Genomic DNA, 25,388 nt, shown 5'->3' with positions numbered 1-25,388 from the left:
ATGAATTAGTTTTACAATGCATTCACCTTTGGTAGTTTAGTTATAACTTTAAAAATTTTGTTGAATGTTTAATTCCTTAAAATTAATTTGGATGTATGAAGGTGCTTCCTCCCTTAAGACCTTTAAATATACTTGACTAATGGATTTACAAAACACTGAATAAATCACTATAAGACTAAGTTGTTAAAAACAGCATTTATTTAAGAGTTCATACAGAGTAAAGTTATACTTATGTTCTGAAGGAGGCATTATAGTGGGACAAATAAAACATTTAAATATATATACATATATAGTATTGTGCGTATATATATTTAAATACATGCAGTTGTGTCTCAGTGGATACATGAGAAAGTAGACAGTTCCTGTTGAAAGTTTTTTTTCAATTAAAGTGACTGATATCTGCATACCTAAAACTAAGATTAGAAAAATGTCACAAGAAATGTCCTAGACCTTCAGCCTTCTGGACTATGAAAGTGTCACTAGAGTCAAAGAACATTTCTGGATGTACATCCAGTGATATATGTTATGGAAAAGAGAAGACCTTTGTGAAACATTTCATGCCTTTGGTCAATGATTTACCTTTTGTCCATGTATTGATAAATCAGTCACTTCTGAATTAATACTTCACTGACCCTCTGCATTGTTTAAAAGGAAAGAGAATAAGAGCTACTATGATATAATAACAAAAACCAGTGCCTATCAGAGACAAGAGTGTAGTACCCACTTTTTTCAACACTTGCCACTTGTTACTGACACACGCTCATACATACCACACTTACACCTCCTTCATAATGCTTCCCACACAATAAAAGACTTGCATAAGACCAAGTTTCTTTTTCCCAATGCTTTCTGAAACTGTTTTCCCTTCATGTGTCAGATAAGTCGCCTGGAATTAAAGACTTTTTTGGCAGAAATCTTGTTCAGAGGTCCCTTTCATCATCTGTATCGTATTAATTTCATCTAGTTTCTCTCTTGCCTGTATGCATCTCAGCCAGGCAGACAGAGGGACAGCAGTTGGAATGAACATCATTCTTTCAGGGAATTCAACCAGGAAAAGGAGAAGACATGGCGAGCTGGCTCAGAATCAGCTCCATTCCCACTCCCTGTAGCTGCAGCCTGTCCCTGGAGGGGAGAGTCCTCAAATCCAATCTGCAAGAGAAGAAAATCTGAGTCAGAGGAATAAGAGGCTAGTCCTTCTGGGGGTTGGTCCAGTCACATTTCTACTGAGAAGAAAGGATCATCATCATAATAATTATATAGAACATAATTATTATTAGAGATGGAAAGCAAGCTCAGGTTATCTTGGCCATGGTCAAGAGCCATGAAAGTAATTCACACTCATGATCCAAAAAGGGGCAACAGTAACGCATGCAGTGGGAAGGTCTTGGGAAAGAGTCCAGGCTATTCTACATTTTTTTAAAGGCCACTTGTACACTATTTACTGAAATAAAAGTAGCCTTGAAACAAACTAGAATTTGGATTTAGAAAAGTCTGCAGTATAAATAAAATCCTGTTTTAAATGACATTGTTATATCGCATGATATCACAGAACATTATTATAATTATTTTTAATATCTCCACTGCTAAAGTAAGAATTTCTATTAGGATGTGAATATATACAGTATAACTTTTGCAAAAATGTAGGCTTAGTTTTGAGCAAATCATGAATGAAAGGACTTTTTTCTTTAGGCCATAAAATCTAATAACATCAATATTTCTAAAGAGATATCTATCTTTTATATAGATACCTGGCAGATACAAGTTGTAATTATGAAGTAATTGATCAATCTAAATGCATAAGTGAAATTTACAGGGTGAGGCAAAAGTATGTTTATTTTTGTTCATATGGAAGATAATATAATAATTAATAATAATACAAGAATAAACTCTGTTTTGTCTACTCACAACTGCAAACCTACTTTCATCACATCCTGTATTTATGTCATTTTGAATTTCAAATATAACTTGGTGAAATGAGGGACAGTTATAAAGAAGTTTTTGTTGAGATGCAGTATGATGTATAAACTCAGACTCCTTATGTTTAAAGAGACCACAACAAACACAAGTCTTCCTAGGAGAACTACCAAAGTCAGGCTAACATATTCTGATGACTTAGATTATCCTGCTGAATTAGAATGCCATGATTTCAAAGCAATGAGGTAGGCACATGCATTCAACATAGAAGCCCTGGGTGATTTTATGAAGCTGCTGCATGAATGGACAATATCTGGCACAGGCAAAGCAGAACTTTGATAATTATGTAGTTTTGTTGCTGCTCAAAATATTTTTGAGTGAAAAATGAGTGCTTGTCCTGCACTTTATCAGATTTTACCCTAAATATTTGTTTTGCGGTAGTGTTTCAAGTTCAGTAAAGTTATCCTGAGTCTTTATGGCTTTGGGATTATCTTTCCCATGGCCATGTTGCTCTATAATATGATAAAATCAATTGGCCACAGGAGAATAAAAGTGAAGCATGCAGTTTTCTATGAAGGAATAGTTGAGACATCAAGCACAACTGGGCTTCTACAAAAAGGCTGCTATTGGATTCTGTTGGTAATGGGCTGGCTACCTCAATGTCCTTAAAGTTGAGGTGGAATGAACATCATCTTGACGGAATCCTGTGCCTATTTGTGCACATCAGATTCCTCTCCTCCCCGCCATAGTTACCTTAATCCCACAAATCCCTCCCCTCCAAAAAACAAAAACAAAAACAAACCAACCAAAAACCCCAAGTAATGTGGGCATATCATTGACATATAAAGTACTTTTTCCTAACTATTCTATACGAGTGAATAGTGGATTCTGCCTGGAGGAACAGACCATCAGGTCCATTTTATAGACTCTTTTCCTTGAAGGCAATTTCTAATCTAGCAAGGCTGCCATGACAGCTGTTCTAAAACATTTAAAGGGTGGCAGTAGTGGGGTAAGGTATTTTCTGCAGAGGGATATAGTCTTTGTGAAACTGTTGGTTGCTAACAAACCATTTGGGACTTTTGGAATGTATATATATTTTTGGCTTTTCTGTATTCAGGTTTAAAATCTATCTTTCATTTCAAATATATTAGCTGTTAATGCCCTACAGTCTTCAAAATTTGGTATTAAACAATTTGGGTTTGTTGCTTCATACTGTCATGTTCTCAGTCAGTTATTAGATTTTCCTCCAAACAGTATGGACCTTATCTTTCAGATGAGCTGTCTTTCAGAGAAAGAAGGCCCGTGTGATAGTGGGGACCAAGAGCAGAGATTATCTGTAATCTCTTTAGGTGCAAGACATTTAAAAATCAAGGGCAAGGATATGGAGGGAAAAAAATGTGAAATGGTATTGCTGCTGTAGAAAATAGTATTGTGGTCCCTGAAAAAGTTGAACATAGAATTACCATATTATCCAGCAATTCCATTTTTGGGTATATACTCAAAAGAGATAAAAGCAGGGGCTCATACAGATATTTGCAAACCCATGTTCATAGCAGCCCTATTCACAATAGTTAAGAGGTGGAAGCAATCCAGTGTCCATCACTGGATGAATAGATAAACAAAATGAGGCCTATACATATAATGGAATACTATTCAGCCTTAAAAAGAAAGAAAATTCTGACATATGCTATGACTAGGATGAACCTTGAGGACATTATGCTAAGTGAAATAGGTCCATCAGAAAAAGACAAATGCTGTATGTATGATTCCGCTTATATGAGGTATCTAACGTAGTCAAAAATCATAGAAACAGAACGTAGAACTTGGTTGCCAGAGGCTGGGGGTAGGGGGCGATGGAGAGTTGTTTAATAGGTAGAGTCCCAGTTCTGCAGCATGACAAAGTTCTGGAGATCGGCTGTCCGACAATGTGAATATACTCAACACCATTGAACTGTAATTTAGAAATTGTTATGATGGCAATTTTTATGTTATGTATGTTTTACTACAATTAATTTTTAAAAAATTAGGAGACTTCACATTAAAATCTGGATTTGTAGGTTCTCTTGACCAAGCGGAAACGTAGCAGCCCAGAAAGAACCTGCATGGGTCTCTGAGCAGCACTGCCCCTTGGCACTGCGTGCGCTCTCTCCCCCGTGTCCCACAGGGCCCACCAGCCACTTTTGCCTCCCTGATGCGAGGCTGCTTTCAGTGGCCATTTATCATTGTGTTTGTACAGTTGCTTTGCTCAGAGCAGAGTTAAGAGGAAAGCAAACCATATTTTGTATTTATGCTTCTATCAACATTTTCTTTTATTTGACCTGCTTCTTCATTAATGTTACCTTCTTAGTCTCCAGGGGCACACAGCTTGTTGCTCTTAACAGAAAGCTTGTTTTTAGTAGGAAGTTATCAAAGAAAAGAGAGTAAAATGCTCAGTGGAATATTTGGCTTGATTTATATGCCAAATGTGATCAAGTTTTTAAAAAGCCAACATGCTTCTTGTGGCAAGACTGTTGAAAATCAAAGTGTGAAACCACCTTCAATGTTCAGCTGAGGCCAGATATATCCCTGGGCACTTAGCACAGGGGTACAACTGGGTGCAGAGCGGTGAGCACGCTGTTGCTTTGGCTTGGTGTGATGCCAGCAGCTCCTTTTTCTCTAAATTGAGCTCGCGACACATGGATACACTGACTGCACAAACCTAAACAGATGCTTTCCTGATATTCATTCTGCCACAAGTCTGGGTAGCCACGTTTTGGAGGGGAATAATAATAACAATTATTATTATTATTATTTTAGCTGATCCAAAGTAGAAGAGTGAGCTCTGCCAGGTAATTTTATCAGTAACCAGTGCCTGCAGGCTGCCAATAAGCTTCCTAGGGCTCCAGGAGGTGCCGGCCTCAGCCCTTCCCCAAATGATAACCTCTACATCACTCACGATCCTGATCTGTTAAAATTTATGTCTTGTGTCCCCTTCCCTCAGGCTTATCCAAGTGATAGTAACTGACCTGATAAACTGAATTGCAAGTAATGTATTAATGGATGACAACATCTTGATGTGCACTCCTGCAGTGGGGAAATGTGAGCCTGGGCCCCCACTCTTGGGCCTTCATCTCCTCTCTGCTGCTGTGAACGTCGATCATAAATGCAAGCTGACAGCAGGATCTGGTTACCACTGCATGTTAAATGCCAGTCTTTCTAGGCCAGTTCAGAGGAGCCCTTGCTTGTCTATAATGAAATACATTTGCCTTAATGGAATGTGGATAGGATAGGTAAGGCTAGACTTGAGGCTGCTGAATGGGCAATCACCCTGTGTCTACCCTGCACCTGCTAGGCTGGGTCAGAGAATCAAAGACAGATGCTGGAAACAAGTGTGAGTAGGAACGCTGAGGTCGTGTTTAGAATGTTTATTCAGAAAGTCTAAACCCAAGCATTGGCCTACTCCCCTACTTAGCATTCCTGAACCTCCGTCCCTTGGATAGCTTAAGCATTATGGATTCCAGACTAGAAAAGAGAGTACAGCCAAGAGCGTGGGCCAGTCATTATGCTGGACAAGTAAATGAGGCAGGTCTGTGACTCACAGGCAAGGGTCTAAGCCCTGGAAAATTTGTTGGGCAGGACTGCAATTGTGGGCATTTCTTTAACAGGAATACGGACATTTCTGCTTAGTGGCAGAGCAACCAAGAAATGTTAGGAACGAAGCACATAACTGTGAAAAGATAGCAGACTCTCCATGAAAGCTAGAAGAAGAAATAGAGGTACACCCTCCCCTAAAGGAGTTCTGGAAGGAAAACACTCAATAAAAAGCATTTTATCTTCTTTGGAGGATTTACAGCTGTACACACGATGAGTGACTGATCGGATGAGTGAATGGAATTGATTTGGGGGCTTTGTTGCCATTAGCTACTTCCTTCTTGCTAAGGGAAGATCTGAAACGAGTCATTTCCTTCAGCCTATGAAACAAGAACTTAAACTTGCTCACTTTTTCTTAACCTAGGGGAGGATGTACAGTGTATTCTGTTTCAAACAAACCAAACAAGAATTGATGGGGCTAGGAGAGGAGCAAAAATTAAAAGCTAGATGTTTTCTCAGATATGGACCTGACAATTGTGTATCCAGTATAGAGTGGTTGTGTGTCCTCATCATTTCTGAAAGGAGGACTGCATTAGAAAGAACTGTTAATTAGATCATTAATTCCTCACAATCAAGGGCTTCTTTGCCTTGCCAGACAGGTTCTCAAGAACTATGGGAGGGTGACAGTCTTATTATGCCTAATTTACAGAAGAAAAAACTCAGAAAGGCTGAAGAACTTGATCCAAGTAACTCTAAGGATAAAGAGCTGAGCGTTGTTAATGGTGACCACAAATCCAAAGAGAAAAAGGGTAGCTGCTGCTGTTGAGCAGATGAGACTCAGGGCATGGCCAAATCCACCCCTGGAAGTCAGATAGAGAGGCAGGTTGCTCAGCAGCATGGGGTGCAACTACAGCACAGTAATGCTCTCATTTGCAATGAATGGCCACATCCCTACAAGCGGTGGAGGCCAGAAAGGACCTCTGTGCCCTGTGGAGGTTGTACCGATGTGTCATGAATATTGAGTCAAAGCAACAGAACCTTTGGTCACACTATTTTTGCTTCAGTCACATCGCCCCAGGGGAAGTGGGGATTCATTCACTTTTCCTAGATGTGGGCTTGGCCTCCATTATACTGCACACACGCACTCCATAGAGAAAGACAAGGGACCACTCTGCACCTTACTCCAACTCTTGTGATCTTGAGCAAGTCACTCACCCTCTACGATCCCTTAATATAAAATGGGGAAGTTTAACAATTCCTTCTGTACAGGGTGTTGGGAAGTTTAAATGAGAGAATCTCTATGAAAGACTATGTAAATGATAAAGCAATATATACACATTAGTTACAGCCATTGCCACGTGGAATTTGTTTTTTAGATGAATTAACATGATTGTGGATTAATTCTTTGCTTTGTGGGCTGTAGTGGAGACAAAGACATTTCAGGGAAATCACTGAGATACATAAAGACAAAAAATCCAAGGGATATGCAATACTGACATAGGTCTTAGGTTAAATGAGAATAATAAACAATTTAAAAACACAGGAAGCAAAACTCAACTAGCTATGTCATGACTTCCCCAGAGAGCTCTCTCGGGTGCCTGCGCTACTGTTTTCACAGAATTGTAGAGCTGTAGGCACAGGTTGCCAGGGAAATGAATTCATTACATTGCTCACACACAATTTACATTATATTTTCCTCCTTAAAGTGGTTATATCCATTTAGCTTCCTATTTAAGTGACTTTTACTAAGGATGCTATTTGATCCTGAGAAATATAGTCTATAGTTTTAGTATAGGTTTTTTTTTTGTCCTTCTAGAAAAGACCCCAAATTGACAATTATTAGGATGTCACTTTCCCAGTAGGAGGGAAAATAAGCCCAGAAAAAAAAAATTGCTGCTGTAGGATACAAATGAAAAAGCATTTATAATGTTAACGTAATGGTCTCACTAAAGCTTACTTGTTTAAGAAAAATCTTACTTTCTTCCATATTTTTTTCTGTATAAAAATGACTGCATTTCATTATTATAACTTCTGATAATTTCCAGGATTATTAAGCCCTGGACAATGTTAACCAGAAAATGCAGGCTAGTCCTAACCATTGATTAGTTTTGTCTTTATTTTAAATAAGTTGAAATTCCAGCATAGTCAGGATATGGGGCATATCAGTGATTTGTAAGCTTGAATCTTCTAATTTATAAAATACAGCAATCACTCTCAGTAGGGATTTCTGTTAGAAAATAATTCTATACCCTGAACCCCTCAATCAAATTTAGAGAACATACATACATATTCATTCATTTCAGTTTCTTTTGGAAAATTAAAGAGATCATTTGAAAAAACACAGGATCTATAGTCACACTTGTGGGAAATCATGTTTTTGGTCTCCTACTTTATTTTTTTAAATGTTCTATAATACCTTGTGAAATTAATCTTGCTCAGAAAAGAAGACTTCCACTCTAGTCAGTTGGCTCAGGTTGAGCATCATTCCCTCTACCAAAGTGCTGCTGGTTCAATTCCAGGTCAGGGTACATATACATAGGTTGTTGGTTTGATCCCCAATTGGGGCCTGTATCAGAGGCAACAAATCAACGTTTGTTTCTCTCTCTTTCCTTTCCTCTCTCTTTAAAATCAATAAACATATCCTCAGGTGAGGATTAAAGAAAAAGAAAGAAAGAAAAGAAGACTTCTAGCCCCTAGTCTTTGGTACTCTCACCTCTCAATCTCTGATAGCAGCTGGAGTTGGTATTTGCCTTTGAAATCAGAGTGAATGATTTGGTCTCAAAGGTTATTTGCATGAAAATGATTTTATCTCTTTTGTGTGTGACACCTTGTGGAGACTCAGGGCTCCCCTAGCCTGCTTTGACCTATTGTTCATTCTGGTTTAGAAAAATATGAGTATTTTCAAGGGGACTGCATCTTGGGATGATGAGAAATTTGATAAGGTCTCAGGTTTGAGGACACATGTATTATTTTCTGAGAGCCTAGGAAATAAACCCTGGGCTTCAAGAAGAGAAAAGAATCTTTGCTTGCCTGTCTTCTTAAAAAGACAGCCTGTCTTTTTAACCATTTAAACCACAGGTCTTTCTCTTTCTTCCTTTCTTTTCCTTACCTTCTGCTTCCTTCTTTTCTTCCTTTCTTCCTTTCTATTAAAAAAATTTTTCTTTTCATGTTCCTCTGGAAGTACATTTATAATGTCCTGGGTTGAAAATTACGATGGCCATGGGTTGGGAGTGTGTGTGTGTGTGTGTGTGTGTGTGTGTGTCTTTTTCCACACTGGCCCTGACCTTCACATGTCCTTCTGCTATTTTAGCATGAAGAACCCACAGGTGTGGGTGATCCATACTGTTCCTCAGGTGCTGTCTCTGAGCTCATGATATGCTAGATGGAAACACCGAGGACCGGAGAAGGGACAACTGCACCACTTGGACTGAGACCCATGAACCTTCTCCACCAAGAGAACAAGCCTAGTGCTGGAAGTCCCTTGCCCATGACAAGGTGACCTCTGTGGAAACTGGTTTAGACAGGACAAGGAGTGAACTAGGCATAGGTGTGTCATGAAAATGGACAGAGATATTAGCTCATAAAGCAATTTACATCAAAACTAAAAATAGGGCACGATGGATCACTGACAACTAATCAGCAGATTGTAAAGTTCAGGCTAGTCACTTAAAAGCATCAGGAACTTCAGCCTTTGCTATATTTGGCCTTGTGCGTGGCTGGAGGAGGAAGGGGGGACAGGCTTGTTGGATTTAGCCCAGCCATTTGGAATGCCATAAGGAATGTCAGCACCTTCCTCCTCCAGGCGCCTTCCCACCTGCACTCTATCTTTTCTTAGCTACCTTAAACGATAATATATGTGAATGAGGACCCTCTTTATTTCCATTAAAATAGGCAGACATAAAGAGAGGAAAGATAGAAAAGAAGTTTTTTTTTAACACTTATCTTGGGATAAATTTTTCAAGAAAACATAGCAATGTTAAATATGAATGCACCTAAACAAAATTTCAAAACTGATAAACCTTAAAGGGTAAATAGACAAATCCACAATTATAGTCAGAGATCACAAAATTTGTCTCTCAGCAACTGATAAAACAAGTAAATTGAAAATCAGTAAGGTTAAAGTAGACTTGAACAACACTATAAATCAACTGACCTAATTGATATTTGTAGAGTACTCTACCTGACAACAACAGAAAACATTGTGTCACAATGTTTTCCATTGCACATGAAACATTCACCAAGTTAGATCATATTTTGGGCCATTAAACAAATCCTAATAAATTCACAAGGATTGGAATCACATAATGAATATTCTTTTTCCACAACAGAATCAAATCAGAAATTAAACAGAAAGATATCTAGAAAATCTCCCAATATCTAGAAATTAAACACTACTTATCTAAATAACCAGGGGTCAAAGTAGCAGCAACAAGGTAAATTAGAAAACATTTTGAATTAAATAAAAATACAACATATCAAATTTTGTGGGATCACAAGTAGTGATTAGAAGGAAATTTATCGCATTAAATGATTTTTACTAGGAAACAAGAGAGATTTTAAATCAATAATCTCAAGCTTCACACCTAAGAAACTAGAGAGAAAAGAGAAAATGCAACCCAAAGCAAGCATAAGGATGAAAATAATAAAGAACAAAAATGAATACAATAGTAAGTAGGAAAAAAAACAACAATAAAGTCAAATAAAACCAATAGAATGGAGGACTTACATTACCTGTTCTGGAGACCTTTATAGAGCTATAATAATCAAGACAGTGTGATATTGGTAGAGGGAGAAACATACAGATCAATGGAAAGAAATAGAGGGTCAAGAAGTAGACCTACACACATACAGCCATCGAAGTAATTCTCTGAAGAAAGGCTAATTTTTTCAACAAATAGTGCAGGAAGAAATGAATATCTATACAGAAAACCAAACAAAACCCCCCCACACAAAAACTAAAAACCTATACTCTTGCCTCACATATACAAAAATTATCTTAAAAAACGATCTTGGATCTAAGGTAAAGCTAAAACTACAAAATATTCTAGAAGAAAACATAGGAGAAAACATTTTGATTTTGAGTTAAGGAAAGATTTCTTAAGTAGGACACAAAAAATACAAATTATAAGGGAAAATAATAAATTGGACTTCATTAAAACTAAAAATGTTTGCTCTTCAAAATACATTGCTAAGAAAATGAAAAGGCAAACCATAGACTGGGAGAAAATATTTGCAAAATGTGTCTGATAATGGAGCTTTATCCAAAATACATAAAGAACTTTCTGATTGTCTAAGGTGATAATCCAACAAAAAATGTCAGCAAAATGTATCAAAGTAAATATAAAAATGACTAAGAAGCACATGAAAATGCAAATTAAAACTACAAGAAGATACCGTACACATTTATTAGAATGGCAAAAATGTAAAAGGTTAACGCAATACCAAGTTCTGGCTAGGATGTGGAGTAACTAGAACTTGTAACATTGCTGGTAGGAACACAAAATTTAATAGCCACTATGAAAGAGTTTTATAGTTTGTTATCCATGAAGTTATCCATGAAGTTACTATATAATCCAGCAATTCCACTCCTAAGTATTTACTCAAGAGAAATGAAAAAACATATTCACAGAGATCTACATGTGAATGTTCATAGCAGCTTTATTTATAAATAGCCAAAACTGCTAACAACACAAGCATCCATCAAATGATGAATAGATAAATTGTGGTATATCCATACAATGGACTACTACTAAGGATAAAAAGAAATGAGCTACTGATACATGCAATGAAATGGATGAAACTCAAGAGCATAATGCTAAGTCAAAGAAGCCAGTCACAAAAGTCTACAGAATGCATCTTTTCATTTATATGATTTTGTAGAACTGGAGAACTCTAATGAGAAGCAAAACATAAACTGGGATGCAAGAAGGGGATTAACTGCAAAGACACATGAGGGAACTTTTTGGAGTGAAAGAAATATTCTATACCTTAACCGTGATAGTGGCTATACAATGCTACATATTTGTAAAAAGTTCTTGAACCTTACACTTAAAATAGGTGAATTTAAAATCATATATCTTTCATCTTTTCATCCATCTAATATTCTGTGGCTGTCTCTAATGTGTCCATTCTGTCTTTGCTCCACTGGACAATGAGCTCTGTAAGTGCCTTTAAGTGGGCTTCAGAGTTGAATCATCATGGATTTTTATGGAGTTTATCTAAACTCCATCTAGAGGGGTAATAACAGCTGTGTAAACATTCATTTAAATGGGTGACTAGGAGGAGAGTTGGAAAACAGTTTGGGGAATGGAGATTTATATAACACCTTCAAGATAAGAAATATATTTTGGGCCCTGGCCGGTGTAGGTCACTTGGTTGGAGCATTGTCCCTTAAGTGAAAGGCTGCGGGTTCAATTCCTGGTTAGAGCACATGTCTGCATTGCAGGTTCATTCCCCAGTCAGGGCATTGTGGGTTTGTTCCCCTGGTCCGGGTGTGTATGATCCCCTGTCCACACAGGGGCATATGGGAGGCAATCAGTTGATGCTTCTCTCTCACATTGATTTTCTGTCTTTCCCCCTTCTTATCTCTAAAAGCAATGAAAAAAACGTTCTTGGGTGAAGATTAGAAAAGCATAAAAAAGAACTATATTTTGGAAAACAAAATGAGCTAACCATTTCACAGAGAATTTATGGTTATTATATTGTCACTCAGAATGATTTGCATCAGTCCTAAGTCCATAATCCTCCCAATGAAAACATCCTGAAACAGTTTATAAAATTTTTAGTACTAGATTTTTCACTCTCTTATATTGTACAAGTAGATGAATATTCCCATTGAGTAGTTGCCTCATTTTCCTGGTGAGAAAACTGAGGCTCAAAGAAATTAAACACTCAGGGTCAGGTGTAGAAGCAAGATGACTAGGACCTGAATCCTTTCTCCTAATTTCATTGATCTTTCTAGTACCCCAAAGCTTAGCAGAATTTCTGCCCAATTTATTGGCCTATTTTCAGGCTAGAAGATTAGAATGTGAAAAAAGGATATGATATTCTTGAAAACAACAGATAGCTATAATATAATAAAGCTCTTAGAGTCTTATAAAACTAAAACTTCATGCTCTGGTAAAATATATGAGCTGTGATTCTTTATAGAGGCAGAAATTGCAGAAATTTGAATGTCTAAGTTCCTATCTCCAAAGCAACTGGCTCTTTGTGGAGTGTGTGTGCGCGCGCAGGCGGTGAGATGGTGGAGTGGTCTTCTGACCTTGAAGCAGCTGCCACAGTCCACCTCAGGTATTAGCCAGAGCAGCTACCAAGTTAATCCACCCAATAGGAAGACATTTTTCTGGAAACCCCTGTTCCCTGAACAGATTCCATTAAATGGTTTGGACAAATTCTTCCACACAAGGCCACTCAATCTCACTGGGAAGGGAGAAAGGGGAATAAGGAGGGGTTTATATCTGTTTCTTCCACTTCAGGAAAAATCTAATTGCCATTCATATTCACCCCCAAAATACCCAATTGCCCGTGGGGGTGGGGTCGGGGGTGGAGGCAGTCCCTGTATTAACACCCAGGTGTAATTTGCATGTGAGTAATGCAGAAAGAGGAAGGGCAGCAAATGGAAGCAGACGGGACCAGGCATCCCCAGGAGATGAGGCTCACTAAGGCTGCTTTCCAGAAGCTGACCTATCTCACAGAGTTCTTCTCCGCACCTTTTTATTGCCCTATCTTCTGAGGTTGACAAGAGGCTGGTGTGACTTTTTCAAAATGAATTAAAAAAAAATAAATGCATGACAAAGGTCAAATGTCATTTCCACCAAACTCCCTTCGCATTGACCGAACATATAGTATATGCATGGCCTAGAAAGATGGAAACTTAGAGGGCAATTTTGGAGACCTGTTCATGTAGAGAGATTTTGCATGGTTTGACCTATGACTACTTTTAGGAAGTTTTCTAGGAGGAATGAGGTGTGATTGGATTCAAAATGCATCCTGCAGAAGAATAAATGGGAACCATGGTCGTCTGTGAGATCCACCTTCATATAGGGCTGAATCCAAACCTTGTCAAGAAATTATTTTTTCTTTGAGAATGAGGGTGGAGAAGGCAACAATGCTCTTCTGACCTATCAAAAAGCAGAGTCCCCCATTCACAAGTGGTAGAGAGAGTTGATGTCTAGCTTTTGCCATGACCAGCTTCTAACACATAAACTACCTATGTGATTAGGTGAAGAGAGAAAGTACATGATAAAGTATAGACTACATGAAATCACAGGCAGAAAAAGCAAGGGCAGATGAATGGCAATGAGGGAAGCACCTGGAAATAGAACACTGGCCTTCTTAAAAGATTTACAGTTCCACTGATGAGGTCTGAAGTGAGTTTACAGATGAGCAAGTGAGCCCGACATGCGTCTGAGTTTCTAAAACAACCTCATTCCCTTACATGGGACCAGTAAAGAGAGGTCAGACTGCCAGTGAAGCATGGAGAACTTTGTATCACATTCTAAATGTTCAGGGAAAGACTAATGATAAAGTATGAAATTCCAACAAGCTAACTTTGCATCGGATAAACACTAATTTAGGAAGCTGGGTTCTGAGGTGGTGAAGGTAAGTCAGGCCTGCAAAAAATTCAGAGGCCAGGAATCTGATACCATGGTGAAGTCTCTATCCTTCTGTCCATATCTCTTTTCACAAATCAAAGAGTGATACTCTATCATAAGCAGATTTCCTGCTCTATGTGAAAGGCCCTTTTTCAAATGCCAAGAACTACACAAGCAAGGTTCTCTGCAAAACTGAATGTCAATTCAGTCTACCTCACCCGGTCCCCACTTGCTTCACCCTCATCTCACCAGACAGGCACATGAATAATGTCAGTGTACGTGACATGGGCTCAGTGGATGGCGGACAAGAAGCATGACTCTCCCCCTGCAGCCTCAGAGAAGTATTACAAGGATATATAGCAACCAATCCCAAAACCTGAATTCTCAGAATGTAAGCTGGACTCTTTAGACAATTATTCAGATCCACACTAGATTATTCCAATAAAGCATGGCGTTTTCTCTCTCCCCATTTGCCCCACTGAGTCCATGGCCCATACTTCCTCCCACTTCTCTTCAACATAAATAATGACAGGAGGAGGAGCTAAGCACCTGAGCAGACTATAAGAACACTCAGAACATTCTAGTGGCACAGGTTTGTGACTATTAGACATTGGGGGCAGGTCCCACTCACACACAGGTAAAGACACAACAGGGCTCCATGGAGATCCCACTGCCTTTGCTGAGCAGACAGCTAATGAGGGGAAAAGAAACTGTGTGATGGGAGCTTCCAGAAGAGTCAATGTCAATCCAGGGAAAAGTCAATAGCCAGAAATAGGAGAGGCCTTTCAGCACCAGTCACCCTGAATTGCTTCTGAGCTACAGGCACAGGGAGCTGGGTCTCAGGTCTAGCAGGGTCATTTACTAAAAGTATAAGGGGTTTGAATCTTTAATTACTATTAGTTAAACTGATAATATTTAAAAGTTGTTAGAAGAGTAAGATGTCAGTCCCTAAGCAAACCTCATAACAGTAATCAAGAAAAGGCTTGAGAAAGTTGTCTCAGAAATAACATGTTTTTTGTTGGCTTTATGACATTTCTTTGGTTCTAATTCTTTATGGCTGGCAAATGAACATTGATCTCTGGCTCTTTACTCTTTCAGATTTCACCGGGCTGCAATGCCCCTGATGTTGCTGTACCCAGGGCCCCTTTCTCTCAGGGACCCCATCTCCCAGGAAAGACATTGTAGAGTCTCAGGGTTCAAAGATAACTGAGAGGTCACCTAGACCACCTGCCCGCCAGATCAAGAATTGCCAATATATCCCCAACAGGAATCATCTGGCCACCTCCTGAGCCCCTCTGTTGTAAGCAGATGAAATGCTGCTACTTAATCTATGGAAACCCTAGAAAGTCCTTTGCTCCTCTTCTCTCTATTTTAATAGCAGTGAATTCTCACAGTAGCTGAGACCTTTTGAAACTGGTCTCCCCTAAAGGCCATTTGGGAGGGTCCATTGTTACTGGATTACTGAATAATTGCCCACCAGTCACTTCTGAGTCAGGATTCCCCTCCATGCAAGATTAGATAATGGAGCAATTCTCCTCAGGAAGGTGCCTTGAGGTGATTGCATTGTGGGAGCTTGAGGCCACAGTATTGTCTAGGAACTTCGTTCTTTTTAGGTGGCTGAGCCTCAAGGCTCAGAAATTTATCTCTGGGCCTACAGAAGAGAAATATGATAAAAGAAACTACATGAGATGTTAGTCAAGGGAAAAGAAAATATTTCCTACCCAATAAAGTAAAAATCAAGCTCTGAATCTGACTCCAGATGTAGTGAAGTATAAGAAAAGCCAAAAGTGCTAGGCAGATTGCTAACTCCTGTGAGAAACAAGAAGAAAGCTTCACTGTTATTATCAAAAAAAATTTTCCCAACATTATTTAGATGGACTTTCCATTCTGGTTCAGAGCCCTATTTAGTGCTTCTCACAGGGTCTTTTCAGAAAACAGCTCCTCCTCACTCAACTTCCAGTAAAGATGTAAGAATTCCCATAAACTTTCTGGACATAATCAAAGTCTACTCCATTTTTTTTTAAACCCAAAATCTACTTCAAAAGACTTCCTCAAACCAAACAATTATTTTTGTCATTTTCATCTGTGAAAATAAATATATAGCACAAAATCCTGTTACTTTTAATTTTCCAAAACTCATTTCCTTTTTTTTTTTTTTAATCTCATGAAATGGAGGTTCACTTGAGTAGGTACAGGCAAGATAATGTTATTTTCTGATTTTTGGGAAAAAATGTTGTTTGTTGTTTGTAATCACCTGATGACCCAGGAGCATGGAACTGCAGAGTGCTAGTTTGACAGCCCCTTGTCTGGGCAACAGTCACTCCCACACATCATTTAAGAATGCTCACAGGAATGGAGTAACCATGAACATTCTTCCTTGTGAAGAAATTACAGAAGATTTCTTCTGTGGAATCTTTGAGCCATGCAGACATCTAACCCAGTGTTAGGCAGAAGATATGGATGTCAAACTTTCATTATAAGAACAAGAGAAAAAAATCAAGTGTCCCTTTTTAAAAAATCCGATGGAAGAAAACCCGTGCTTTTCTGCTCCCAGGAGCTCATGCTTAGGAAGCACTGGTTTAATCAAGCCAAGACTATCTTTGTCTAGACATAGCCAGCACACTCCCAGAATCCATGAATCACAGGTTATTTTCCAGAGCAGACTTAGAGCTCAATTCAAACGTGCTCCTTGGGGTTTGCTGGGAAGGGAACAAAAGCGGGTCATTAGTCTTTGGAAGCCCAGGGAGGACAGAGAATAGGCTAAGCAAGGACAAGCGGCCTTGCAAAGGGGAACAGGGACACCAGGCAGTCACTGCAGACAAAGCAGCTCTCAACTGCATGCTGAAGGGCCAGGCCCTCTAGAGCCCCGTCCCCTGGGAAGCCGGGTGTGAGGTCACCACTCGTGAACAGAGTGAAGTCAAACTGTCTTTCTTTGTTTTGTTTTATGTAAAGCTTAAAAAAACAGGTTAATATAAGGCTTAAACAATAAGCCAGCATTGAGGCTGAGTTGTTCCTGAGATTTTCCCAAGGCCACAGTCTGCCCCTTTGGAAGCCCTTCTTTCTTGCTGCGATTCTAGCAGGACCCTGGGCGGCACAGGGAAGCATTCAGACACAACAGCATCAACACTAACCTGAGAAGTAGCTGCAGGTGAACTAGTTGCCTTACCACTCACTGCTGCCCTCTCACTGGCTGCGGCTTCTGCCACTTCTGCCTTCTGCACATTCGAATCCTCAGAACCTGGAGGCCCTATGTGCCCCAGACCTTCGCTCACTGGGGTGGAAGGTGGGTTGGTGGTAGCTTTCCGGGTTTGGCCTTTATACCAACTAGGGTAAAACAAGGGATCCGCAGTGTCCGTTGATGCAGGGACTGGAGTTTCAGACTCTGTGGTCTGCTGAGAGCCAGTGGGTACAACCTCCCCCTTAATCAGGACAGATACATTCAAAAGTGAAAAGAGAAAAAGAAGAAGAAGAAGAAAAAAAGCAGTCGATTTTAGTTCTCTTCAGGTTTGACAACTGTGAGCTCTGTGTGTAGTGCCTGATATTGCACATTTTAGTTCATCCCACCCTTGGCAAGTGCTAAGAGAAGAAATGCTAACAGTAGTTGCCCTTCTTCATGGCCTCGCATGTGCCCCTCTTCTTTTGTGGGTTTGTCTTTAACGAGATGATAGCCTGGCCAGGCAGACAACGGAGTCCTAAAATGAAAGTTACTTACAAAACATCAGATATGGGAGAAAGGTCAAGCTATTGACCAAAATTAATTTTTGACATAAATGGGCCCCTAAAAACCTCTTTCCTAAAACCAAGGATTGATCTTACTTTCATTTAGTTACCACCCCTTTTTGAATTTCAGTGCAATTGTTATACCCAGATTTTTAAGATTGTAGGAACTATAAAAATAATATTTTAGCCTGGTTTCCTATGGAAGTAGAGCATAGAGTATACTTTCATCCCTGAGTTCTCCCTCTGAGGTTTTGTTTCTGGAGGTAATTTCAGTCCTCTTTAAAAGCAGGTACAAAAACAGAGCTCTTTTGTGATGAGTCTCCATCGTTCACAAACTCAACAGGTTGGGATCTGTTTGCTGAAGGTGACATGCAGTCAGCACAAAGCCTTGAAAACTGGACAGTGAATTCTTAGAAATATAAGGTCAGCGAATCAGGTACAGCATCTGGAATAAGCTAATTTCCTCGGAAACTTTTTAAGCAATTTTGTCAATTTATAATCTCATCACATGAAAGATTCATAGAAAATTAAGCTTCATTTTTTTCCCCACTGAATGAAAGCTATATTTGTATTTCGGGGTAAGCAAGAGGAACATAAACTAGCATGGCTTCTCTATTTACTTCCATTATTATCTACAGAAAATGCAAAGTTTGAAAGTATAACCATTTTTGTTTTTCACCCTATATTACATATTTCTCATGCTATACCCTATATCTGTATTCAGAGCAGGCCTAATCTTCATGCTGTTGGCTCTCTCTGAACCTCTTACATACACACACACAGTTTCCAGACAAAGATTGTCTCAAATTTGAGGGTGGTATTGATGGAAAATCATGTTAAACCAAGTCTTGCCAACCAGTTATAACAACAAGTTTGTTGAATCACCTGCAGGGACCTTTCTCCCTAATAGTGTTACTGCTCTGAAATCTTTTGTCTTCTGCATACAAATGTCTGGCATATAGTTATCTTTTCCTTAAGGTAGAATAAATTATGTAGGTTGTCGGGCAAGGAAACACCGGCAAGTCCTGTGGGAAAGAACTCTTGAACAGTTACCTGTGTCACTGGGGCATCAGCAGCAGGTAGCAGGGCTGGAGGTGTCTCTGGAGAAGAAATAGGAAGTGTGGCTGGGGCGGCCTGGAGCTCTGAGGCCAGCAGAGAGGACTCCAAGGCTTTCTCTGGACTTTCATCTTCTCCTGGTGGCTCTGTTCGAACATTTTCTACCTCTTCCAATTTTACTCCTTCTTCTCCTTCTCCCTGTCCCTCTCCTTCTCCCTGTCCCTCTCCTTCTCCTCCGCCTCCTTCTTCTCCTTCTCCCTCTCCTTCTTCTCCTTCTTCTTCTTCCTCTTCCTCTTCTGCTAAGGTAATGTATTTTTAAATCATTACAATTACCACTGCTGCCACGAAAATAATTAATGGCCAAGGCTAGGAAAAATCATCTTTAATAGATACTTGACTATGGCCTAAGTATGCCATGCTGGAACTTTGTGCTTTTAGTTAAATGGGGACTAGAAAAATGTGAAGGGAGCCAAATTGTCACCATCTTCTTTGCTCCCCTCCCAAGTATGATGTTCAGTCTTCATCAGCACTAGTCACCATCCCCCGTCCACCCCTGAGAACCTGTTCATGTTTTTATCACACTCTGTCACAGCTTCCGCCTCCTGAAGGACTAAGATTGTCACTTATTTGTCTCCATCAGAGCAAACAGAAAAGTAACTCTCTTCCTTTTCTGAGAAAAGACACAAAACCCTTGTCTTATTTTAATTTTTTACCTCCTTTGTTCAGTAAATGCTGACTTTTGCCACAGTTAATGCCATGACTCTTTTTCTAATCCACTGATCTTAATACTATTCCTTCAGGCAATATTAGGTAATTTTTAAAAAGATCCATCCTGAAGGTTTACTTTTAAAGTTATATCTATGGACACTAAAACGGCTTCATGGCATTAGTGGTGGTTGAGCTGAGGTGTTTCATCACCTAGATGTGCTAGGATGGACCAAGCCATCAAAGATTTGGTAACTTCCAAGGCTATTTTCTTCTGTTCAATGATTTCATCAGGATAAATTTCCAGGAGTGGGATTTCTGGGCTATATGGTAGGAATGTATTTATAACTCTTGGAGTACATCTGGTCACATGGACTAAGTTTTACTTCCAGGTTGTGCATTATTCTATGACTTGCTACTATTCTTGCCCTCTAAAGTTTGATTAAGTGGACGTGCACACAATATCTACCTGGATGTCTTCTATGTTTTATATATTATCTCACCCTTAACCTTGCACCTGATGACATTTTACTCATTGTGGCTAATATCTTGTGTAGGGTTGAAATTGAGATTTTGTTATCACCATCAGTTATTAAGTATTTGACTATCCAGAGTCAAAAGCCCAGTAATAGCATTATAATGGGCACTGTGATATGCAAGGCTCAATAAACACTGTCAACACACTGTATGATTTTGAAATGAAATAGAGCTTCACATTAAATTACAATCCTCGTAACATTGTCACCATCCATTCTGAAAGTGATTCTGAATCCACCTTTCCTCCCCCTGAACTCTTCTGCGGCTTTCACACACCTGCAGTTTGGGCCAAATGGTCACAAGAATAACAAACCTCTGTAAAAATCAATTTCACGTATTATTTTTTCTTCTCTATTGAGGTTGACTGTGAAGTGGTTCATGTTCTCATAACCATGCTCTATTTTCTCCATCTGAAATGCTTTCGATGCTTCAGAAATTCTGCAAAAAAGACAAGTTGCTACTTACTGTCACTGTTGACTGTGTGATAGTCTTGGGTAAAAATGAAAAATATGTATCTTTTTCCATAAATGAAAATTACTTACTTTTGTAACAGGGTTTTGGCATTCTGTGGAAGCAAAGAAAAGACAAGCCTACTTAAATTATTTTCATCAAAGATGATGTTGAGACTTAATTCTTCCCTTTGCTGACTCTGAAAATCTCATGGCTTAGTTTTAAATGCCATAAATAACTGTTTCTTTAAACCAGAATCTTCTTATATTTAAGCAATGTCATGAGACCTTACATATATACTCGTGAAATTTTTAAGCAGATGGAAAATGAGCCCCAAATGGACTTATATTTGGTAAAAGCAGATCAGACTGAGATGTACATAAAATAACAAAACTATGATGACAACTATTTCTCCAACACTCACCTGTTTGGTTAGTTTTCTTTGGTGTCAAAAAGAGACTTACCTGCAGAAATACTGCCATTTCTGGCTCATCCATGAACTGGATTCCTGACTCAACCAACTTTGATACATTCTCCAAGTGATCAGAATACTTTTTGATCAGAGCACGGACATGTTCCAATTTCTCCCCTTGGGTTCGGGTAATGACTTGGGTCATCTCATTCTTCCTCTCCTCCAGAATGCCATACAGGTAATCAAACTTCTCGCAAAGTTCCTGTTTCTGTTTTTTGCAGCATTCCTGTTAGTTGGGTTAGCTAATGTTAGAAAGTATTTGAAAGAATGTCTATTTGGAGAAATTACCTGGACATTTTAGGAAATAAGAAAATTTATTTATGTAGGATTTTTTTCTTTTCTCTTAAGCATTTACTTATACTGTCACTTACTTATAGATTCCCACTGTGCTGCTACTTTGAAAATCCCACTTTTATCAAATTTGATAGTTAAACAATCAAAAATCAATTAAATTGGCTAAATAGAGGAATGATTTTTCAATCTTCTATATTTTATAAGTGGAGAATTTCATATAAATTAGGATAGGTTTTGTTTTAAATTACATATTGGCTATATAGCTTATAGGTTTATATTTTGCTTGGAATGAATGTGTGTGTGTTCGTGTGTGTACATATGTGTATGTATGTATATGTAAGGGAAAAAAAAAACTATAGTCCTTCCTGGCTTGTACTCTCCGTTTCTCTCTGCACCGCCTATACCGCTACTGTTCTCGTTTCAGTCCTCCTGTGTAGATTCTGAAGCTTCCAGTGGCCTCTGTATCTGGGATACCTGCTTCAAGCCAACTAACGCCACTTCCAGCAAATTCATTCTCCTGGGTACAGTGCTTTGTCTCTGTTATGACTCCCCATTGCCCAAAGAATAACATTTTAACTTTACAACTGGCTTTCAACTCCCTTCATGACCTGGTTCTAGCTTTCCTTCACAATATTTTACTCTTCTCCATCACATACCATGCCTTTGTCCCACAAAAATGAATCACTCACTTTCTTTGCTCATATTCTCCCTCTGTTTAGAATGTTTTTCCCCAATTCACAGTTGCAAATGCTAAGCAACCTTAAAGACATATTGAAATACCACTTCTTCCATGAAGCTTCCCTTGATCTCTGTGGCTGAATGTCATCTTTCAATTTTCTAAAATCCCATAATAGTTATCATTTATGGCATATACTTGTAACCACCAGATGCTCTATTTATCCAATATAGTCTAAGAGAGGGAAATGCTGAATCAGGTTTTGGATTCCTGGACAGAAGGGCTGTATGTGAATCAGCCTTGTCCATCTGCACTGTGTGTCTAAAGCATCTCCAGTATCATCTTGCTCCCTTTACTCTGAGTCCATGTTTAAATCATAATTAACTTTCCAGTTGGCCTGGTCATTGGCCTTTTGGTTTTTCAAGCTCCAGTAAGTTTGGCATGTGTGTATGCCTGTCTCCCTGGACCAGACCACCTCTGGGTCCAGGGCCTTTACAGCTGAGAGCAGGTCTTTGAGCCATGATGAGCCAACCTAGAACTCTTGCCCAAGCGGTGCTTCCTGAATCTGACCAATTTATCTCTCACATCTCTGACCTTTCTATGACCCTTATTACCTGTTCTTTCATCTTAATAAACATTGTTCTCTTTGATATCACATACTACTTTCTTCCTTTATATGAATTTCTTAAATATCTAAACTATAGAATCTGGGTCTGCCTAAGACACATACCACCCTGGAGAGCAGATGTTCAATAAATATCTGTTGAATAGATTTTTAGAAATCATGTTTCATTTCCCCTCAACTTCTCTACTATTCTATGGCTAAGAGAGGAAAGAAGGATGACCTAAAGCAAATAGCTGATTATGAAGATACTCCACAAATGTGCAAGCAATACATCCCTCACTCCACTGCCTCCATTGGGTAACAGTTCTCATCACATTCTTAACCAGTTACAATACATGGAGGAGATCTAATGGTATAAACCATTTAATAGTAAGTACAGTATTCCTGTCATCCACCCAACCATTCATTCATTTAACAAATAATTCTTAAACATGTCATTTGTGTCAACCACTGTGCAAGGCTTGTGGGACCTAACGATGAAGTAAACATAATTACTGTTCTCAGGGAGCTCACAGTTCACGAAATGAGAAAGAATATGGGCCAATAATGTAACACAACCTAGTAGGCTAAATAATTGAAATATATTAAATATTTATACCAGGTTTTATAGACGCACAGAGGTGGGGCCTTAATCCAACCCTTTGTGTGGGTGGTGGACATCTGAGGGGAACAGGACCCAGGGGTGTGATGTTGAGCCAGGAAAAGCTTCTTAGAGAATGTGGTGCCCAAATTTGGCCATAAAGGATGAATAGGAGTAGAGGAGGTACAGCAGAGAATAAAATGTGTGGAGCCTTGGCAGTTGTCAAAGTAACAGGACTAGGGCGCACACAGCATGTCCAGACATGGAAATTGCCAGACTTACCAAATTTCCATCCATTTCCAGCCCTTTAGCTTGAGATGTAGACTATTATGCAGCCTAGGAACTGACGACTATTAGTAGCTTCCCAATCAAACTTTCTCTGTATTACCTTCTGTCCTAAGCTTACAAGCAACCATGTGTCTACTGCATTTCTGAAATATACCTTTGATGTTCAGATGCTTTACTGTTTACTATAAAACAATGATGATTTCAAGTTTATTTTTCTAAAATAAATTGTGACCCTGGCTGGGGTGACTCAATTGGTTGGACTATTGTCCCCTATACCAGAAGGTTGCAGGTACGATTCCTGGTAGAGGCACATGCCTGGGTTATGGGTTTGATTCCTAGTCTGGTCATAAACAAGAGGCAACCAGTCAATGTTTCTCTCCCACTCCTTCCCTTCCCCTCTCTCTAAAATCAATAAGCATGGCCTTGGATGAGGATTAAAAAATAAATAAAACAAAACAAAATGAATTGTGCATTTGAAACATTTATAATAATAAGTATTATATGAAGTTGTTATACTGGCAGAAGGTCTTTGTTTTATAGAAGTTTTCTCTGATATGATTTAATATGTGGAAGAAAATGTAAGTTTGTGAAAGCCAAATCCTTTTCAGTGAGACTAATGTGAAGTCATGCGTCATGGCTAGTGTATTCACTCAAGTCAAAGATTAGATCACTTATGTGGGCCATATAATTTTCCTTAGTGGCTTAAATGGAATACCAAGTATTATTTTATTTCTATTTTGTTTTTTTTAATGATTTGTATTATATTGAATTTTGTTAACATCACTATCATTTTAATAGCAACTATCATTTGCTTATACTTTACAGTTTAAGAAATGCTACCCCATGAATAATATATTTATTACTATTACTTATTATTATCATCATCATCATATGACTACATAGTTGTAAAGCATTTATTTGCCACATAGCAGGCACTATATAAGTTTTTATTAATTTAGATCCAGTTTTCCTTGATTTGAATTAATCAGTTGTGGAATTTTGAAGTTGAAAGGACTATCAGAAGTAACTGCTACAAGCCAATCATTTTACTCACATAGATACTAAAATCCAACAGAATTAAGTCACTTTCTCAAGCTATTCTATCATTTACTGCCAGTGCCTGGCCTAGAGCCAAGATTGTTGAACTCCTGGGTCATTGCTACTCCCACTGTACCCAGCTGTGACGTACTTCAAAGTAGCTTAAAAAAAAAATTTATGTGGACTGCTAATCAACTGAATATGCACCTTTTAACAACTCTAGTATGTTGCAGATGAGCTCTTAATGATAAGAAATCTCAGTTGTTTCAGAATTATATTCATTAATTCATTCCTTAAGCAAAATTCACTGAGTGCTCCTTATGTACCAAGCATTATAAAATCTAAAAACCTACCATAATTTTCCAGTGTTCAGGAAAACAGCAGAAAAACTATATTTTCTAATACCAAAAAAACCTCACTTCTTTTTTCTCTTGTTTAATGTGTGTCTTCAATTTAATTCTATGCAAAATATGGTAAGAGTTAAATCTGTTTCTGAAATAGGAAAAATATATGATTCTTATTTCAAATAATAAGATTGGTACTTAGAAACAGAAATTAACTTAAGATGTTCAAGTTAATCTAATTCAGATTCAAATGAAAAATACTACATGATATTGAAATTCTTCTATTTTTCCTTTTGTATTTATTTATTGATTTGAGGAGGTGTAGGGAGGGAGAAAGAGATATCAATTTGTTGTACCACTTATTTATGCTTTCACTTGTTGATTATTATATGTGCCCTGACTGGGGATTGAACCCACAACCTGGATGTACCTGGACTGTTGATGCTGTAACCACTGAGCTACCTTGCTAGGGCCAAAATTCTTCTATTTTTGCATACTCTCTGAGGTAGAAGCAACACAAAGAGA

At 38.6% G+C, this 25,388-nt stretch overlaps 1 protein-coding gene across 9 annotated transcripts in view; it reads right to left on the bottom strand.

The window, feature by feature from the left end:
- Positions 1 to 202: 202 nt before the first annotated feature.
- TRIM55 (tripartite motif containing 55) overlaps positions 203 to 25,388 on the bottom strand; it is a 41,430-nt gene continuing 16,244 nt past the window's right edge. Inside the window, exons 5-11 of one of the 9 annotated variants that reach the window (XM_054590217.1) lie at positions 21,011 to 21,244; positions 20,639 to 20,661; positions 20,410 to 20,534; positions 18,852 to 19,150; positions 17,245 to 17,497; positions 15,800 to 15,887; positions 203 to 1,149 (exon numbers count right to left, since the gene is read on the bottom strand). In XM_054590217.1, coding sequence (XP_054446192.1) covers positions 1,044 to 1,149; positions 15,800 to 15,887; positions 17,245 to 17,497; positions 18,852 to 19,150; positions 20,410 to 20,534; positions 20,639 to 20,661; positions 21,011 to 21,244 — 1,128 coding nt within the window. In that variant the 3' untranslated portion in view covers positions 203 to 1,043. Of the gene's footprint in view, positions 1,150 to 12,708; positions 15,888 to 15,913; positions 17,498 to 18,851; positions 19,154 to 20,409; positions 20,535 to 20,638; positions 20,662 to 21,010; positions 21,245 to 25,388 lie in introns of those variants that run through there. The other 8 variants (XM_054590214.1, XM_054590208.1, XM_054590209.1 and 5 more) reach the window with 8 other exon arrangements.

The sequence above is a fragment of the Pteronotus mesoamericanus genome, unplaced genomic scaffold (genome assembly GCF_021234165.1).
Source record: "Pteronotus mesoamericanus isolate MK-2021 breed Mesoamerican mustached bat unplaced genomic scaffold, CSHL_Meso_final scaffold_174, whole genome shotgun sequence".
Classification (NCBI taxonomy): domain Eukaryota; kingdom Metazoa; phylum Chordata; class Mammalia; order Chiroptera; family Mormoopidae; genus Pteronotus; species Pteronotus mesoamericanus.
The sequence above is the reverse complement of the archived record's forward strand: the minus strand, read 5'-3'. Positions and strand labels throughout refer to the sequence as shown.